General features: G+C 34.6%; 1 protein-coding gene across 8 annotated transcripts in view; it reads left to right on the top strand.

Moving 5' to 3' along the window:
• The window catches only part of PAN3 (poly(A) specific ribonuclease subunit PAN3), a 143597-nt gene that overhangs the window by 63452 nt on the left and 58533 nt on the right, over positions 1-21612 (top strand). For all 8 annotated transcript variants that reach the window (XR_009180834.2, XM_058277021.2, XM_058277020.2 and 5 more), the window contains one exon: positions 8431-8578. Coding sequence is in view for 7 of the 8 variants with exons in the window: in XM_058277021.2 (XP_058133004.1) it covers positions 8431-8578 (148 nt within the window). In the remaining variant the exon portion in view is untranslated. The remainder of the gene's footprint in view (positions 1-8430; positions 8579-21612) is intronic.

Here is a 21612-nt window from a genome sequence, read left to right as displayed (position 1 = left end):
GTGATGGAAAAGTTATAGGAATACTGACAGTTTGAAGATAAGTGCATCCTAGAAGATCATGTCCTTACAGCTAATCCATTCCTGTTTGTGCATATAAACTTATTGTAGCTGGGATATTTTGGTAAAATCACTTTAGTTAAGTGCCTTTGATTAGATTGTATGGCCCAGGGTTGGTCTTAATCCTCTTACTAGAGTTCTTTTTAAATGGGAGAAACATGCAGAGACACAGAGAACCTCCCAGAAACTGAAAGAAAGCCCTGAGAACCAGAAGCTGAAATCATCAGAACACAGACACTGAGCGAAGGCCACTGAAGGCAGAAGATGAAAGCAGTGAGGCCCAGAGGAAAAGGGAGAGACAAGCAGACGATGCGATGCGCCTGATGGCCCACAACTACAGCTATGGGAGGAAACATCTTGTGATGAAACCTTGATTTGGACATTTTTCTTGGCCTTAAAACAGTGAGTTTTTAAACTAATAAATCCCCACTCTAAAAGCCATCCCATTTCTGGTATATTTCTTGGCAGCTTTTAGCAAACTAAATCAGAAAAATATAAAAATTGCCAGTACCCAACAAGATAAAAGTTATATTTGGCATCCAATCAGAAATTACCAGACATGCAAAAAAGTAGGACTCATAAAGAGAAAAATATATAATCAATCAAAACTGACCCAAAAATGGCACAGATGATGGGAGAAATGAACATCAAAACATCATTAACTGGGAAGCGGATGTGGCTCAACCACTTGGGCACCCACCTACCATATGGGAATTCCTGGGTTCAATTCGCTCTGCCTCCTAAAAGAAGACGAGAAGACGCCACCTCCTGCTGCAACAGTTAGACACCACTGCAACAGAGCTAGACTCCACTGCCCCCACTGCATCAGAGCTAGACTCCACTTGCTGCAACAAGCAGAGGCCACAAGCTAGCAGACACTGCAGCCCATGGGGAGTGGATGTGGCTTGGTCCATTGGGCACTCCCCTCATGTGGGAGGTCCTAGGTTCAGTTCCCATTGTCTCCTGGAGAAGGCAAGCAAACAATGAGCAGAGAGTTGGGAGGACCATCTGGTGGAAGGGGGATAAATAAAAATGAAGTGAATTAAAAAAAACAAAACCCACCATCATTAGCTGTATTTCATGTGCACAGGAGGCCAGAGAAAGGATTGAGCATCTTAGTATTGACATGGAAGCTAATTTAAGAAATCCACATTAGGCGTCAAGAGTTTAAAATTATAGTGTATAAAATAAAGTATATTGGATAGGAATAATGATAGGTGTTGTAGAAGAAAAAATTAGTGAACTTGATGACATAGCAATAGAAACTATACGCTAAAAACATAGAATAAAAGTGAGCTTTGGGAAAACTTCAAGCAACCCAATATACTTTAAAAAAATTTTTTAAAATTTTTTGTCTTTATTCATTTTTTTTAATATTACATTCAGACCAATATACTTTAATTAGAGTCCCTGAAGTAGGGGCAATGGGGTGCATTACAGAAAAAAAAATTCGAAGAAATAATGGTCACATGTTTTCCCAATTTGATGGAAATTCTAAATCCACAGATCTAAGAAACCCAGTGAAATATTAGCGCAGGAAACATGAAGAAAACTACACCAACATACGAAATACAGAGAGGGTAAATCCTTCCCTTTCCTCCATCTTGGCCGTAAGAGGAATGGAGTGGTGATGTTTTTAAAAGATAGGTATCCCTTATTTTATCCAAAGATATAAATATATAAAATTTGACCAACTCGTTTTCCTTTGGTTAGATCAGAAGCCCACTAGTCAAGAGGCGCTTTGCAACTATCATTTCAAACAACTTGTGAGCAAATCACTCTACTTTCTTATAAAATTGGTTTTTCTTTTCAAATTTTGTTGCGCTTTCTGCATAATCTCCTTCCTAAACAGATGATTATGTCACAGTTCAACTAACAGTACTTAGGACAATGCAGACTGTCTTTGCAGCACCAAGTCGTGGAGTCTGTTTTACACCCTTAATATTTCTTAAATTCAGTTACTTCTGTTCATGTCACTGTCCTTGCTTTCATGGGGAAAGCCATCATCTCCACCCAGGTTTATTGCAACATTTTCCGAATTAACAACACTTAACAGCCTACTTTACCTAAAAGAGTCTATATGTAGACTTATATGTTCCATAGCAGCTTTATATATAATAGTCTCAAACTAGAAAAAACCTAAATGAAAAGATAAATTTCAGTGTACCAATATTATTGAATACTGATCAGTAATAAAAAAGAATGAAATATTGATAAATGTAATAATATACATGAATCTTGATTTTTAGTGGAAGAAGCCAGTCTAAAAAAAACACAGTACAGGGAACAGTTGTAGCTCAAGTGGTTGAGTGCCTGCTTCCCATGTATGAGGTCTTGGGTCAATCCCTGGTACCTCCTAAAAAAACAGAAACAAATGAAAAAAAAACCAACTCTCACTGGAAAGTGGATGTAGCTCAGTGTTTGAGTGCCTGCTTCTCATGTACGAGGTCCTGGGTTCAATCTCCGGTACCTCCTAAAAAAAGAAAAACAGTATATACATGTGTGTGTATGCTTCATTTGTACAAAATTCCAGAAAATACAAACTAATCAATAGTGACAGAAAACAGATCAGTGGTTGGCTAGAAACTGAAATGAGGGAGCAGAGATGGGGAGGAGGGAAGGATTAAAAAGCGGTATGTGGAAACTTTTGGGAATGATGTATATATTCATTATCTTGATTGGGATAATGGTTTGATGGTTACATACCTAGTCAAAAGTTGTCAAAACTTACATTTTATTAAAAAGCATCTGCAGAGAAAGGTCCTGAGTCCGGCCGTCTGTCAATAAATCATTTTTTCCTTCTCAAAAAAAAAAAAGCATCTGCAATTTATTTTATGTCATTTTTATCTCAATAAAGCTGTTACAAAAACGTTACCAGGTCTTGTTTCACTCAGACAGTAGAAAGATTGATGATCTCAGTTTATGAAGCCATTAAAGCAGGTAAAACAATGAAGTAATTATAAGGAGCTGAATTACAAATGGTGTTTTATGGTCTTAAGAGTTTGCTATGTTGATGGAAAAAAATTGGACAAATAATTATATTCAAGAATATTAGTGGTTTTTTTTATCCTTCATCCTGTGCCATCACCCTAACACAACTTACTTTTTCTTGCAGACTTTGGACATATTTTCAAGGAAATAGTCATATTATTTTTTGTGTTCTATTTTCACTTGGTCCAAATCTCTGTATCTTTTATGTAATTAAGAAAATTAATGGCTGCACTTTTTATCTAGTTGCATTGTTTATTAGTTCCTTAATGTATGAGTTTCTTATTGTGGTCTTAAATAATAAGTATTCTGTTTTTACCTTTGTATTTTACCAGAGTATTAAATACTGGATTTTAATTTAAAATTAACACTTTATAAGGGATTGGATGTAACTCAAGTAATTGAGTGCCTACTTCCCATGTATGAGGTTATAGGTTTGATCCCCAATACCTCATAAAAACAAAAACAAATGAAAAACCAACTCTCATTATGGAGTGAATGTAACTCTATAGTTAAAACACCTGCTTCCCATGTAGGAGGTCTTGGGTTCAATTTCCAGTACCTCCTAAAAAAATAAAATAACACTCTGTGGAATGACATGGTAGTAGAAAAGCATAAAATTGTATTAAGCTTGAGTTAGAAACCTCACCAGAAAATGATTTTGTTTGTAATAGCCTTTATTGGTCATTTGTAAGTAAGAAAAGCTCTATTATTTTGGTTGGGTAAGATTCTAGATTGAAAAAATTAATTCATTTAAAATACATTAATAATAACAGCCATTACAGGACACTTGATTTGGTATATTTTTGTAGAGGTAGGGATCATATCCAAATGTTGGAGGATTTCAATTTGGAGAACTTACTATATATTAAGCACTTAGTTATTTTGGGAATGAAAATTACAGTATAAATTTAAATGTGTATGAATCCTTTTTATTGATAATCTTCACAAAATCGTGTCTGTTATTCTGTTATTTGATGAGTAAATGTTGATTGTTTCTGAATATACATTTAGGGCTGTTTAAAATAAGAATGATAATGGGATTTAAATTATTAGAAATTTACTATTAATACATATGTAGAAAACAGTGAAATATTATTGAGACCTATTGAGGTAATTATGAAGGAATTATTTAAGTCACAGGATAAGAAGAGTAAAATTTGTTTTTCACCATGCCTTTTCTTATTCCAGTCTCTGTAGTATTGTTGACGTTAGGTAATTTTGTATAATCCATGTTCTTGATCTTCTTCCTCTGCATATATACTTTGCTACCAAAAGACAAAAAAAAAAAGTTTTTCCGATAAATATTCCATTTTAGGGTCATAATGGATTTGAATGCTAGTTTTGCCTTATTGTTCAAAAAATTATTCTTACTATGTTAGAGATGTGTCCCTATGCTAATTTTTTACTTTGCAAAACTCATCTGTTTTTAAATTTATTTTTTATTATGGTAACATGCATATCATAAAATTTGTCATTTTAACCATTTTTAAGTGTGTAATTCAGTGGCATTAGTTACATTTACGATGCTGTGCTACCATCACCACCATCTATTATCATCACCCAAAACAGAATCCCTGTACCTATTAAGCAATGTCTTTTCCCCCTTCCCCCAGTCCCTGGTAACCTCCAGTCTCCTTTCTGCCTCTGAATTTGATTTTCCTAGGTATTTCATCTAAGTGGAATTATATACTATTTGCCCTTTTCTGTCTGGCTTATTTCAGAAAACATAATCTCATTATGATTCATCCATGCTGTAGCATATATTAGAACTTCATTCCTTTTTGTGGCTGAATAATATTCCATTTTTGAACAATTGCATTTTGTTTATCCATTCATCTGTCTGTAGACATTTAAGGTTTTTTCTTCCTTTTGCTATTTTGAATGATATACCTCCATGAATATTGGTGTACAAATACCTATTGGAGGCCCTGCTTTCAGTTGTATTTGATGATATATACCCAGGAGTGGAATTACCAGGTCATATGGGAATTCTGTTTCACTTTTTGAGGAACTGCCAAGTTGTTTTTTTACAACAGCTGTATCATTTTGCATTCCCACTAGCAATGTATAAGATTTCCAATTTCTCCACATCCTCACCAGCACTTCTTAGTTTTCATTTTTTAATAATAGCCATCTTAGTGGGCGTAAAGTGGGATTTTATTGTGGTTTTGATTTACATTTCCCTAATGGCTAATGATGTTGATCATCTTTTCTTGTGCTTATTGGCTCATTGTAGATCTTCTTTTGGAGAACTATGTTTTCAAGTCTTTTGCCCATTTTTTATTGAGTTATTCATCTTTTTGTTGTCAAGTTGTGGGAGTTTTTTTATATATTCTGGCTATTAAGCCCTTACCAGTTATATGATTTGCAACTATTTTCTCCCATTCTTTAGGTTGTCAGTTCTACAGAGCATGGAGAATAGCAGAAAAATATGTGCAGTGAAACTCTGGAAACTCTCCTTAGAAAGGGGGGATATGTGAGCAGGAGTGGTCATTGATAATGCCCTTTAATGCTCAGAAGTTTAAAATTTACATGAAATCCAATTTCTCTTTCTTTTGTGGTTTGTGTTTTTGGTATCACATTTAAAAATTCATTGCCAAATATTTCAGAAAATAAAAAAATAAACCCAAACCAAACCAAAACAAAACAAAAAGTAAAAAGTAAAAAAATAATCCTTTGCCAGTTATAGGGTCTTGAAGATTTTCCCATTTTCTTCTAAGAGTTTTATGGTTTTAGCACTTAAATATTTGTTGATTGATTTTGAGTTACTTTTGTGTGTGGTGTGAGTTAGAGGTCCAATTTAATTCTTTTGCATGTGGCTATCTAGTTTTCCCAGCATTATTTGTTGATGAGACTGTTTTTTCCCCATTGAGTCAACTGGGCACCCTTGTCGAAAATCAATTGGATTCTTCTTTGTTTTTTAAACCAGTTATAATAAAGCAGTTTTAGAATTTATCTCTCATAGAGAGACACCCAATTTATTGTCGGTATTATTTTGAAGATTTTTATCATGAGAAAGTATTCTACATTGTCTTAATTTCTCATTGTTTAAGTATATCTGATAGTCTCTCTGATCTGCCTACAGTGAATTTATGCTGTTAATAGTATTTCTATTCAGCTGTTCCTTGAGTTTGGTTTCTTGAAATTGTACCTGAATCCTATATATAATTCCCTTTTCTGTCATTAAAATGCTTTCAACTTTTCTCTAACTGCAAATACTGAGAACTGAACAAAACAAACTCCCAAACCTACCCACTTGTGGGAGATGACATGATGATCCTAAATGAGGAAAAAGAGAGAAGATTTTAGGATTTTCTTTTCACTTTTTAATTCACATTTACTGTTGAGTAGGTGTTTTTGTTGTTGTTGGTTTTTTTTTCCCCTTAGTCTGTGGTTGTTGAGTCTTTCAAAGTTGTAGCTGGGAAGTTAATGTAATAGTTACATTAACTTTAATAACTTCTATTTTAATAAAACAATTTGGAGATCCTTTATAGTTTGTTTAAATGACATTTTATGTGTGATTTGCTGGGGTAAGTGGGTTGGACTTCCTCCTTTCACTCTTTTATGGGGTCCCTTAAAAATAGGCTTTTAAATTAATTTAAAATAGATTTAGAGAAACTCAGCTTTCAAATCAAGTACACTGTTGTTCATTGTTTTTGGTAAAATATAGGTGAAATGGAAACTGGATAATATCCGTTTTTTAGGAATATGTTACTTAAAATATTTATATGCCTATGCAATTTTCTTTGTGCATCCACATCCCTGAACTCTCCATCTCCTAGGCATTCTGGATCCTCTTACTAGAATACCTGTTTTTATCCCGGCCCTCATAGATTTAGGGTTAATTGGTACACACTGGTTTAGCCTTGAAGTACTTTCCATCTTGTTAGTAGCTGTTTGTTCCCTTATTTCTCCTCTGGCAATTAATGGAGTTGGCCATACATTTGTTTAAGTAATATGCCACTGTTTTTGAAAACTTTAGAATTTGGGGGTATATATGATAGAAGTTTTGTTCTCCCCTTTGAAAAAGATATTTTAGTTCAGACATGATTATTCTTTTTCAGAATGTCATGTCTTAGATGTGTCAATATCTGGCATATTTTAATTAAGTCCAAATTTAGTATTTCTTCTAGATATAATTACTGTGCAGTTTTAGCTCGTTTATAACTGGTAATATCATTTGTTTTAGACTTTAAAATTAGGTTCACTTGTTGACTTGTTACTTTCCAGTTCTCATGTTTTGAGACTTTTAACTTGGCTTTAAAGTGTTTTTCATAGAAAATGAATTGTTCTGATTATTAGTCCATCTTCCTATTTTCTACCTCCTATGGAAAAATTCATTGAAACATTCTAAGGATCAGTTCTAAAATGCTTTTAGAAACTATTTACATCATGAGTATCATAGTCTGTTTTATCTTTTAATTCTAATTTATATGTATACATAAAATGTAGGCTGAACTTCAAAATTATTAATTTAGTTCCTTAGGTTATGTCTTTTGTTGATTCTTTTCAAAGTTGAGTTTAAATCATTACACTAATTTTAATTTTCATTGATTCTTTATGATACTTTAACATGTAGAATTGGAAAGGTCCCCATTTTAGAAAAATTTAAGACTTCTAGTTCTTCCACCTGGTCAAAATATAGGCTGTTTATGAATTAGATCACAGTGCTCTTCTGGTAGTTTTTAAAGCCAAAAGTACGATCCCATTTGAATGTATAAAGTTATGGCACTGTCCAACTGTCAAAAATTTTTTCCCATGTGATCTTACAGTAAAATAGTTTTATTATAACAAATTGCATATGGTGCTTTTCAGGGATTGGGACCTTTTTTGTTTTTCTTATGTTTTGATTTCTCTCACATTTGCGTTTTTTTAAGGTGTTTTTCTTGTCTTTACTTAATTACTTAAATACATGGCATTGTATTATTGGTGGAAATGTCTTCACTGTTTACAAAAAAGGAAGTGATTAATTTTGGAATAAAGACAATTTTGACCTTTATCTAATAGAAGTGGTTTAAAGATAGTAACTTTGAAACTAGTTGCTCAGTTTTGAGGTAGTTTCAACCTCCCAGTTCTCTAAAATGTGTTGGGATAGTTTGGTAATGATGCAAGTTTGACAGTAAAGTCAAAGTTTACCTCTTCCAGAGGTTAAAATTCTGCAAATGAAATTAAAATCCTCAAAGTTGATTATCAAATTTCCTTTAAGAAATTTGATAATACCATTCCAGAAAATGGAAATGAAACGTTCGTAAATCTTTTCAATAAAATGTTTTGCTCAGGTACCTATCAATAAATAAAGCACTGTAGAATAATGCCTAGTAGATTCAAATGTAGTTTTTGGGCTTAAAGTGTATTAACTTACTATATTTGATTTTTAAATAGACACCAAATCCTACTGCAAATGAGTTTATTCCTAAAGGAGGAACAGCCTCCAGGCTGAGTAACGTGTCCCAGTCAAATATGTCTGCCTTCTCTCAAGTATTCTCTCACCCATCCATGGGAAGCCCCACTACTGCTGGATTAGCACCAGGTAAGTTTGGCAACTGTTTCCAGTGAGTTCCAAATATCAAGTCTCTAAGCACCATTTGCTTATAATTTATCAGAACTGAAACTATATACTTGAATGATTCAGTTTGAAGATACTATGGTTTATATTTTTAAGTTTTTTGGTACCATAGACCAAATGTCTTCTTGAAAATTTTAAAGCAAAATTTGAATATGAGAGAAATTATGTATTAGGAATTTCAAAAGCACAAGAATAAATTTAAAGGAGAAAATGGTTATTTAGAATTAAATATCTGATCATTGATACCTATTCTTAAAGTCAGTGATGGTGCTATATCATTCAAAAACTTTTGTAAAAACTTCTGAAATAAAGGAAGTCTTGATGTGTACATGTGCTTCAAAGTCCTCCCTTTTTATACAAAATTTCTAAAAATTGTTCCATGTAATTCTACATTTATTTTTAGATGTGTTGCGTTTTAGATGTTATATTATAAATGTTGTATTAGTAATTTAAAATTTGGTAAGATATTTTAAAATAAGAATAGTAGGAAGGAGGTGTAACGCATTAGGGGTCATTCAGTAGTACTTCTTAATCACTTTTTCCCAAGTAAACCTATAATGGCTGAAGAATTTGAGCAAATGTGCTTATACTCAAGGGTTTCTGAGGCATAGTTCAAAATGATCTTTCAGAGACCTAGATTCATTGAAGTTCCCTTGTTTATCCTAAAAATTCATACAAATTTTACATTGTACTACTAGCATATACATTTATTTTAATATGAAAATGCAAAGAATTTCTTAGAGAGTTAGCATCTCCACGTGCTGTGTACCTTGTAGCATCAACCACTGCTATATACCTTTAGAAAAGTAAGGTGTTGACTATTTATTGAATAGTGCTGAGCAGGTTGTTCTCATACGTATATGTAAAATGTTTGAGCTACCTACACAGATTGTGTTCCAGAACATGTAATGGAAGTTATTACTTGATCTTGGACATTATAAAAACCAGAGATGAAATGACAGATACAGGAATGCAAGGCCAAAAGATCTACCTAGATGAGCTTGGAACTAGTTCTGCCTCCAAGGGCTTAATATAAGTAAGATAAATGATCAGTTTGAATATGATACCTACATAAAGGATCTTTTTAGGAAGAAGAAGGACAGAAGACAATAACATTATGGAACAGAGCATCGGGTTTAGCATATTAAGTATCAAGGCTATGCAAAAGCCTGAATAACCTTGTGGTGCCAAGGATTTTCCTCTCTCTTCTCTCTTCCTTCTGTCCCTGATCTCCCTTTCCCTTCTGACTTCACCCCATTTGTTCCCCTTTTTCTCTGTTTTGGCTCTTTTTAGGTTCAATTAAATTTGTAAACATTTACCTTCTTCCTTAGAGAGCAGTGTCAGGTTTGAATATCCCTACTAGCCTAAAGGTTTTATTTGTAAGTAATGATGCTACTCTTATTTTTCTCCATTTGAGATGTGTCCACGTTGCTTACCTGAGCATAATCCACATGTCAGCTATATGTCTGAAATTTCTTAGAAGTTGTCCAGACCTCTGAGCATAGTTTTAATTTACCTTTATGGTTTGTTTATAAAGTACCCACAATAATGGGATCCCTATGCCAATCAGAAAACTCTGGCTTTCTTACTTCAGTACCAGTTTATTTTGGCCTAACAACTCATCCTCTGTTGTTGATATCTTGTTCAAATATGATCAGACTAGTTCAGGCTTACCATTTTAAAAAAATAACCTTTTTTAAATATTGGAGGAGTTAAAAATGTTTAAGAGAAGATTGGGTCTTGAATATAGGAAAAGAAATCCATTTAGTGGCTTGGTATTTGTTTAAGCTTTTCAATAGGTATTAACTTGTAGGTATGTAGGTATTGCAGTGGTACCAGTTAGGCATCAAAATTTATACCCTGGGTAGAATTAATTTAAAAATTAAATTAGTTGAAAAATCATTTATTCTTCTACTTGGCCTTAACATTAAAATGTTCATTTGGCTCCCTATTAATGAAACTAATTACTCTCTGGAATTATTGGAAACAGATCAATTTATCATAGTAAATGTGTTCCTTAATTTTTTTATAACTTTTTTCAGAATTGTTTTCCATTGAAATGACTGTTAACTAAGCTAAAATATTTTCCAAAAATATTAAAATAATGAATGGTTTAAAATATATTATTTCTCCATATTTTCTCCTTTTAGTTAATGGCTTAACATTCTCAGAAGATGACCAAAGAAAAAAAATTTTTGTCTGTCTTATTTTCAGAAAACTGTTTCCCCTTTTTAATATCTTCCATCATTCCTTACTCACAAATGTTAAATTTTCTTTTTTCAAGGCCTGGGGAAGGTTTTTGGAGATTAGAAGTTTCAAGGTTATATAAAAAAGGCTGTAGCATTTGCCTACTTTTAGTGGTGAATCAATTTATTTATTTGTTTTTTATATACTTTTAAATTTTTTTAAGAAAATAAACTTAGATTACATAAATGCTACACAAAAAATACAGGGGATTCCCATATGCCCCGTTCCCTATCCCCTTCCACATTTTCCCACATCAGTAACATCCTTCATTACTGTGGCACATTTGTCACAATTCATGAGCACATCTTGGAACATTGCCACTTAGTGATGATTATAGTTTACATTGTAGTTTACACTCTCTCCCGCACAGTTTTGCAAGTTATTACATGATATACAGTGACCTGTATCTGTCACTGAAATGTCGTTCAGAATAATTTCCAAGTCCCAAAAATGCTCCCAAATTTATTTATTTGTTTGTTTGTTTCTCCTTCCCTTCCCCTGCAGTTGTCTGCTCTCTGTCCATTCGCCGTGTGTTCCTCTGTGACCGCTCCTATCCTTATCAGTGGCACCAGGAATCCACACCTCCTTCCATCGTGTCATCTTTTTGTGTCAGCTCCCCGTGTGTGCGGTGCATCCCTGGACAGGCTGTACTTTCCCTTGCGCTGGGCCGCTCTCCTTACGGGGCGCACCCCCTGTGCATGGGTCCCCCCTATGCGGGGAACACCCCTGCGCCGCACGACACTCCCCACGTGCATCAGCACCATGCACAGGCCAGCTCCACCCGGTCAAGGAGGCCCGGGGAGACTGCGGACCTCCCAGGTGGTAGGCGGATGCCCTATCCATTGGGCCAAGTCTGCTTCCCCCAAATTTATTTTTAGTGTCTAGTATAGATGTAACTCATTAATAATTTGCAGTTATAAAATTTTATTTTCTTCTTGATTTCTATTCCAGAAACCATTTCCCTTGAAAATGTGTCAAATTAGTTTTTCTAAAAACTGTGAAGCATTAAATATGTAAACTAGAGTAATGTCATTTTTATTATATCTTGAAATATACACTCCTAAATATATTTTTGACCAAAATATAAGAATATTTGAACAGAGTTGAGTAGATAGTAAGATTTTGGATTTCCTTAAAATGGAAGAAACAGAATAATGTGGGCACAAAGTTGGCCTTGAGTAAATCAAGTTCCTTTTTTTAACATTTGTTTTCACCATTTGAAAAAATACAAATCAGGTTTTTATAAATCTCAGTATAAGAAGTAAAGATTATACAGAAATTATTTGAATTTATTTAGTTAGATTTAAAAGGCATTTAAAATTGTTAAAAATGAGTTAACACCTGATGAGTTTCCATTGAATGTTATACACAGACATTTTAATTCAAGAAATCAAGGGACTTAGAGAGTTTAGTTGTTTTATATTCATTTAACTTAAGAACGATAGCGGAATTCCTAAGCATCTTCTGTTAAGGTGGTTGTCAGAACATTTTGGGTATGGTACTTGGGCTTCATTGTAAATGAGAACCCCTTAAAATTATATGCATTTTTAAAATTTGTAAATATGCATTTTTCTCTGGGCACAGCTTGTATTACTAGCTTCTCAGAGTCTGTGACCCTCCCCTCCCTCCCAAAGTTAAGAACCACTGGTTTAACACACCCTTAACAAAATCAGTTTCCAAGTGTGTTATAGTATGAATACTTTTGCATAACACATAGTTTACAAGTAGACTTTTTAAATTGCTCTTGCTTTAAGCAGACATTTAAAAATAGCTACTTAGGGAAGTGGACTTGGCCCAATGGGCAGGGTGTCTGCCTACCACATAGGAGGTCCGCGGTTCAAACCCAGGGCCTCCTTGACCTGTGTGGAGCTGGCCCATGCACTGTGCTGATGCGCACAAGGAGTGCCCTGTCACGCAGAGGTGTCCCTGCATAGGGGACCTCCACGGGCAAGGAGCGTGCCCCGTAAGGACAGCCGCCCAGTGTGAAAGAAAGTGCAGCCTGCCCAGGAATGGCGCCGCATACACGGAGAGCTGACACAGCAAGATGATGCAACAAAAAGAAACACAGATTCCCCATGCCCCTGATAAGCATAGAAGCGGTCACAGAAGAACACACAGCGAATGGACGAAGAACTGGGGGGGAAGGGGAGAGAAATAAAATAAAATAGCTACTTAGAAATGTAATTATGACTACCCTGTTATGAAATGAGAGTTTATGCTTTCATTTTTTGTGCTGTGAAAGGTAGTTTTAACCTTGAGAACTAATTCCTGATTGTTCTTTTTCATTAGAATTTTTCTAAGAATACTTTGATTTGATAGTAGACTCAGTAAATGTTAAGTAGACTTTAAGTCTTAATGTACTTTAAGTTTATTACTTAAATATTAACAAATTCACAGTATCATAGAATATTTGAAAGTGATATTAGGAGAGGTAGAACAGAAGCATACATTTCTGGGTAGGGTTATAATACATCATCTCGTGGTTTACTGTACAGTTGTAACTTAGGGATGAGCATCTCTTGTTTTGCTTAATTGTATGTGGGAGGGGCAGGGAGAAATTCTTAAATTTTAAAATGCCATTATTAATTTATAAAAGAAACAGAGAGCTCTAAACAACTCAGCATTTCCAAATTGTCATTCTTGCAAGATGAGAATGGTACAGATTTTCTGGACCATTAGATATAGTTTATTGTAAATTATTATGGCAAATATAAGATGATTGATTTGGGGAGGAGCATCTAATTATTATGCCAAACTTAGCATTATTAAATTACTGCATTCATTTATTACCAATTTTGTTGTAAGTTTTTGGATAAATAAATCTTAACAAAAAACTTCTGTTCTTATATATCAGGTTTTTTGAAATATTTACCAGTTATTTCTCTCATAATTCTGAAGATGATGGTGGCAATTGAAGGGTAAAATTGGCTTATACTCTAAAATTTATTCTTTGGCTTGGGCAAGGTGTAGAGGGGAAGGGGAAGAAAAATAATAAATTAATATTTAGCATTCTTAAAAATATTAAAGCTTTTAAAAATTATTGTAAACTATTTACACAGCCATTTACTCTACAGTTGAAGGGTTTGGGAAAGATGATCCCTGTCAGTTTTAAACTTCTGTGCAAAACAGAATAATTCTGTGATTCATCAGCTCTAGCCTTTATATTATAGATAAGGAAATGGAAGTTTAATTTAAATTGCATAGTAGTTGGGTTATGCAGTAATCTGATATTACCCTTTGATCTGAATGGAACCTTTGGGGGTTACGTAGTCCAACTTTTTGCCCAGTGAAGTTATGCCATTTCTGACACATTGTCACCTTGCCTTTGCTTAGTCACTTAAAGTAATAAGGATTTCATTAGCTAACCAAGATAGACCAGTCTACATTTAAACAGGCTTAATATAAAAGAAAATTCTTCCAGCTGAACTAAACTGTGTTGCTTTTCTTCTACATGCTACTCCTAGTTCTTTTCCTTTGTGTTGAGAGAAATACATCAAGATCTTTCCTACATGATAGCCCTTTCCATTATTTTCTTTTGTAGACTAATTGTATGTATGTGTGTGGCCAGGTGATTGACCAGTTTCTAAGACTGTAAGAGGGAATAGGGCAAACTGGGGAAAATGTTAAAAGAAACAAATCTCATTGGACAAAATTGTGAACTCTTGTAAGTCGTGAGGATAGGAACCTTGGAATGGATACAATTAATCCTCCAGATAGGTCTACAAGCTATATGACTATTCTTATATCCAGCTAAGGACTATACCATTGGCAAAATAGGAAACTCTTCCAATAGGGTGGAGCTGTGGTCTTGAAGATGGTAAACATCTAAGCTCATCTTTAAAATTTTATTGTGTGTCTTATGCTCTTCATTAAAACCACTCAAGGCACAAAAACTCGATAAACTATCATTTTAGATTATTTTGTGTTTTATTAAGTGGCATAATAATTGAAAATAAAAATTTTAAAAATATTTATATAGTTCTTAAACATTACCATGTTTTGCAGGACATTATTCTCTAGAGTTAGGTTTACATAGTTTCCTTATAATTAGTTTTTAGAATTCTGCAGTTAAGTGGAGACTGTGGGGCAGTCAGGTAATTTTACCGTGCATTTAGTTTGATATTTCAGTCTGAATTAATTCCTTTGAGTTATATTTGCACTTACCGTCAATAAAGGTAGTTTATCATTAAGTATTCTTATTTTAAATATCAGTCTAAGCATTTCCAAAGCATATTATAAATTACTCAAGAAGAAGTGACCATGTCATTACTCATCTAGCACAAATATAGGTGTATAGAAGATTCTTAATAAATGTTTGTTGTTTAGCTCAGTTTCATTTTTGTTTTAAAAAAAGTTTAATTGGGGGGGTATCTCTTAAGTACAGTGAATTTTAATGATTCAGTAAACATTGTGAAGAACCTTTGAAAAGTGCAAATGTTCAGAGAATGAAGATGAATAGTCAAATGAGGAACAGAAAAGTGTCTGTTGAAGAAATTTATCTGCATCAGCCCTAGAGCTACTGTGTGTTTTGACTTGCTAAATATTCTAACCAGTTAAAGTATTTATAAGTATTACTTTTAAACTGCATATTTCCATTTTTTTGTAACTACTTTGTTTTTCAGGTATATTCAGCAGAATCACTCAAACTTTTCCAGGGTCACTAGCTTGGAGATTGCTTTCTAAATTAAAAAATAATAATAAAAAAATTACCTAGAAATTACTTTGTGGTTAAGATCAGGGGTCCCCAAGGTATTTGTGAAGAGGCTATTTCATTGTCCTGTAATGTGGAGCTCATCCTAGAAGGAGACTGCTCTGTGTATATATGTATATAGCTATAGATTGTGATGTCCCAGGGAAGGTTACTGACAGTAGAACTGTAGACCCATAAGCGGGTTGGGAGTGCCTGCTGGCTCTATTCCCTTCCCGATTGGGAATTGCAGGAAACTGAGGCGAGACGTTTTTGGCGCAGAGGGGGATGTGGCTGCTGCAGCTGGCTTGGAGACCTGTCAGTCAGGTAAGGCTAAATAGCTACTGGTAGATATTTTTCTACTGGTTGGGAATCCCTCATTAATATGTCCTGTTAGGTTTGAGAATTCCTATTATGGATTTCCTTTTTAAATCTCATTGTCCTGGCTAAGATATCTTGACCCTTAACTAGGGAATAAGGGCTGGATGGGAGTGGGTAGGTGCTCCCTTCAACCATAGGTTACAGATATGATGATCTCCAACTGCAGCAAGTTCTCCTTCTGCTCTTAGCTTGCTTTCCTTGGCTTATGACTCAAGTGCCTTTGGAACGTGGTATTGCTTCTTCCACTAATGTAGCTGTGAGATTTCAACATATCACTTAATTCCTCTGATTTAGCATCTTCATTTCTATAATAAGATAATATTAGATGATCTTAAGTGCCTCTAATCTAAAATTCTGTTTTGTGACATTTGGGTCTAGAAGAGATAGTAAATGGTGACAGAAATGATGTCAATGATGAGAGGCAGTATTTGATATAAAAAGAAAATTCCACCATGTCTACCTATAGTTCCTAAGTGTGGGTCAGGGGATTTTTGCTTTAGTGATTTAAGATTAGAGTCTGGGGTGGATCAGAGTGGTAATGGTTCTGAATGAACTGGGAGGCAGAGAGAGCAGGTATTAATAAATGCCAAAGACCATTTTTGATTCTTAGCTGGATGTGGCGTTAGAAGGCAGTCTTTTTTTCCCCCTCCAGACAAGTCGGTTGAGAGCTTTGGAGATCACGTCTTCATTAACCTTTTGGCTTAGTGGTGCCTAGTACATTGTGGATACTTACTGGATGAGAGAATATTTGTGTGAATAAAATTACTATTTTATATGTCTAATCAGGAGCATTCCTTTTAATTCTGTATGGATGAATTGAATGGTTGTCAGCCCTTCTGTTTTTTTTAACCTTTCCTTGATTCATGTCAGTTTAGTCACTTTCATATTCGAAAGTTATCTTTTTCTTATTCTTTTAGTCTTTCAGATGGGCAGTTACTCTAAAGGAGGGTATGTGGGGAGGGAGTACAGACAGCCCTTTGCAAGTCCGAAACACTCAGGCATGTAAAACCCAACGTGAATGTTAGTAAATTGTGAAATGTGGACTGCATGGTGATAATGTTTAGTTATAGTCTTTAATCATTAATTTCTTCATTTGATATGTCTGATATGATGTTTTCTAGAGAGATATTCGTACAAATTGTGAAGTGTGCTCACTTTGGGGCCTTTGTACCTTGGAGAAAATGGTATAGAGCCATAGGGTGTTAGTATAGTTTTGGTCACCAGACTGCTCTCTAAGCCATAGTTTACTCTGTCCCATAATCTTATTTTGGTCTGTTTGAGGTGTGGTAAACCAAACAGATTCAAGATGTAATGGCTTCACACAGCAGAAATTTATGTCTTGCTTTTCTAACAGTTCAGGGTAGGCATTCACGTTGACTGGGATGCTCTCCTCCATATGGTCAGTTAAGAACGCAGGTCCAGTGGCTACAAGGGCATCTCCCCAGTCAAACTAAAACGGGGAATGTGTGGAGGAGCATGTGAGGAAAGGGGGTATGGATCAAGTTGGAAGTTGCCTGGAAGTTTCTCCAAGAATGACTGTCCACTAAAATCCAGTCTTGCATTTTTTTAAACAACTAGGCTACATTTCCTAGTCTCTCTTGGATGTAAAATTCTAATATTTGATCGGGGAGCGGGGGGGGGGTGGTGGTGGTGTGTGTGTGTGTGTGTGTGTGTGTGTGTGTGTACTGGGGGACAAAAATACAGCTATATATTAGATTGTAACCCTTTGAAGGGTCAGGCCTTTGTCTTGTTCTCTGAATCTGTTAAAATGCCTGAAGTAATGTCTTCAGTAGCCATACTTGAGCAAGTTTATTTGAGCAAGTTTATTTGAACTGTTTTGTGAATTCCTACTGGCTTTTCATTGAGGGCTCTGCTGTGCTGTCAGTATTCTTACATTTGGTACCGTGTTCTCAAATTTGAGAGTTTGTCAGAACCACCTGGAGTGCCTGTTAAAACCTGGCACTACTGGATCCCCTCCCCAGAATGATTCAGTAGGTTGGAGACTTAGAGAATTTGCTTTTCTAACACATCACCAGTTGGTGCTAAGACTGTTGCTTTTTCCTGGGACCCCATTTTGAGAACTGTTTTTCTAGCTAATGCTTTATCAAGTCTTTCCTCCTCTCTCCTAGTGATAGCTTATAACATTTTCCTCCTGCTGAGAGCTGAGAACACAAGTATATTTTTCTTTTTTTGTAGGAAAAATGTTTTGAGTAAAGGACTTGCGTAAAGGTCTGTGAATGAGGTACTTGGGCATTATGTTATCATTTAGCTGCCTGAGATTAGGTTTGCTTCTTTCCTTGTTCATGCCTGTGTTCTGTAAACTGAAGTTATCAAATAAGTAGCCATTGAGTTAATAGTAACAGGAGTTACTGAAGCTCAGACTGGTTACAAGTACACATTGAATAAAACTGGGCAAAAGGGAAACCACCTTGGTAATATTATTGGGACAAAAATGGTGTAAATTAATTATTGTACGATTATATCTGATGAATTTTTCAGAACACCTGGAAAGTGAATAGCATACTCCCCGTGGCTCTTTAAAATTTTAAACCCCATGGATCTAGAACTAACAATTACATATTTTTAATTTACATGTTATAATTTAATAAGTATGTTTTAAAATTATGTTAAAGATCAACTAAATTGTTTTTAATATTAGAGAAATGAAAGAAATGCAGTATATTCTTGAAGCTGAACTTTAGCTTTTATGTTTTAATTTGGTACAAGCTTTTATTCATTGGGAAAATACTCAAAATTACATTGTTAATTTTTAAAAAAGATTTATTTATTTATTTCTCTCTCCATCTCCCTTCCCCCCCCCAGTTGTCTGTTCTTTGTGTCTATTTGCTGCGTATTCTTTATCTGCTTCTGTTGTTGTCAGTGGCACGGGAATCTGTGTTTCTTTTTGTTGCATCATCTTGTTGTGTCAGCTCTCCGTGTGTGCGGCACCATTCCTGGGCAGGCTGCACTTTCTTTCGCGCTGGGCGGCTCTCCTTACGGGGCTCACTCCTTGCACGTGGGGCTCCTGTACGCGGGGGACACCCCTGTGTGGCATGACACTCTTTGTGTGCATCAGCACTGTGCGTGGGCCAACTCCACACGGGTCAAGGGGCCTGGGGTTTGAACCGCGGACCTCCCATGTGGTAGATGAATGCCCTAACCACTGGGCCAAGTCCACTTCCCTAATTAATTTAATCTTTTTTTTCCTGAATTTCTGTAATTAATTTTTACAGCCGGACACATTTGTCTTGAATTTTCTTATTTATAAACAAGACAACATAGTTTATCTCTGAATGAAGAACATTTACCAGAACAGTGACAAGAAAAGAAAAAGAAAAAGTGGTTCTTTTGACCCCCAAAAAGTTGTGTTTGGTAGCTGTTAGCATCTGTCTTCCCTCCATTTTGTTTTGATCTTTTGTCTAAATAATTTAAGTGTTATGATTTAAAAGATTGCCACCTCGGAAGAGACTAGGGAAGATCCTATCTAGTTTTTCAGCTCATTTGGCAAATTTTGGCGACAGGCAGGTGGTCACTTTTGTGTTTCTTCAAATCGGTGACCAAGTACAGGCAACCTACCATAGAGGCCAGAGGGTAAAGTTCTTTAAAATGTATTCACATGGTTAGGGGTATAGGTGTTTATGTACTGTATCTTAAATATAGTTACTATTCTAGATATTGAACTAATTAGTGGCAGCTTCTGTAGAAATAGGCTATTGATAAAGGCAAGGCTCAATGAAGTTATACCAACAGGAAGATCACTATGTATAAACATGGAAAGAAAAGTGGTTTTGTAGACTATAGCTCTATGAAATCTTATTGTGGAGTAGGTGGTTGATAAAATTTAGGTTGTATTTGTAATATGAACTGACAGTATTTACATGAATTTAGTCAATGAGATTAAATTTTGTAAAAAAAAAAAGTTTTAGGAAGCTTGATATTTTATTAATGCCTATTGCATTTCTAATATCCATGTAATCCAAATATTTTGTATCATAGCTTAGAGAGCTAGCCAAAATTGAGGCATGATTATATAAATCATTTGCTGAAATTCTCTAGATATTGAAAGGAAAACTGGAAATCAAATCTGAGTTGCATTTATTTTGACCAGGCTCAACATGGCTTCTATTAAAGGTTATTTATGTTAAAAAAAAAAAAAAAAGTGAATCAAGCCTTTTGGGAGTGTGTTGAAACTTGTAATTTTTATTGTGTAACGTAATGAAGGGAGAAAATATTTGTAGTTTCATGGTGTTATAATTGAAATGTTACTGTAATTCTATAGTTAGAGAAGCATTCCATGCTTTTTATATATAAAAGCAGAAGTAATACTGATTCTTTTTACATCTCAAAAGAATGAAAAGGAATACTTTGTGATACCTTCATGGTCTCGTTCATGTAATTTTTGCATATTTGTTTCATGTAATTTTTTTAGTCCAGTTAACGTTAATTTCTGATGGAGACTTTAAAAACGCGATTTGATTTTCTTCTCTTCATTTTATCTATAGAATAAAGGTGGGGGGATTCCCAGTAAGTACTCATTAGTATTTGAGAAGGTTTAAGGTAGATATTGAAGGATGTCAGAATAAGAATAGAATCTAGCATACCACAAAGGTCAGAAGCTTTTGAATTAAAGAATTAGTTTACTATGAACCTAGATTTTGGAGCCTTGAAGACTTGAAAATTGTTCTGTCCCATGTTACAAAAAGTGCCGTTTCAGTTGTAGTTGGTAGTTTGACTCTCTTACCCTCATATGGGACGTCTTTGCATATAGAAGATGAAATACTGCTAGCTTCAATTAAAACAAATACGAAATGCAACTTCATGAAGAAATTTCCACAGGCATAAAAATCAGTGATATCCATAAATTTAGATATGTATGTATTAAGAATCAGAGTAAGTACATTTAGGTAAGAGGCCTCTTGAGTTCTGGGATGAATAACCTTTATCAAAAAAAGTTTTTTTTTAAATGCTGTTATTTTCCCTTTTATTGTGTTGGGTAATAGCTATAATCTGTTAACGGGAAAACGACTTATAAATAAGATCAGTAGTGAAAATCATGCCTCAGTTATATAGTGGTCTATACCTATACATATTCCCCCATATTTTTTATAGAATGAGTTTTTAGGTTATGCCCATTCTAAAACCTTCACCTGATTTACGGATTAGAAAATTATTTTCTTAACTTTTTTTCCTTGAGTAGGTTAATAGATGTCCAGCATGCATATTGTTAATCTAGAAAATGAGAATTTTAAATCAATAATTCTCAAATAGTGACAGGTTTATTGGAATAATTGGAAGTGTTGTTGATAGTCACTTTGGGTGGTTGCTTTGTGTAATTCTTAAAAACAGTGGGAAAACTTACCTAAGTTATTATTGGTAAGCAAATCTTAAAATAATTTGAATAAAAACACTATTGTAACGGGTAATTAGAGTTTGTTTTCTTGTTTGATACATAGGTCTATATTTCTCATGTTCTAAATGCTTATATTCAGGTTTAATTAATTGCTTCACTCAGTGTCATTTTAAAATGACATTTTTGATTTTTTTTTAAGAGCGGGAAGTTTTGTAATTTTCTCAAGTGCATTTTTTCCTAATATTTTAGAAATTAGGACAGTCATTCTTGGAATTGTGACTTCTTTCTTTCCTCTGGCAAAAAAAAATTTATTGTGTGGTTTGTGTGTATATT

The sequence above is a fragment of the Dasypus novemcinctus genome, chromosome 15 (assembly GCF_030445035.2).
Source record: "Dasypus novemcinctus isolate mDasNov1 chromosome 15, mDasNov1.1.hap2, whole genome shotgun sequence".
In the NCBI taxonomy this organism is placed as follows: domain Eukaryota; kingdom Metazoa; phylum Chordata; class Mammalia; order Cingulata; family Dasypodidae; genus Dasypus; species Dasypus novemcinctus.
Note: the sequence above shows the minus strand (reverse complement) of the source record. Positions and strands in the feature narration are given on the sequence as shown.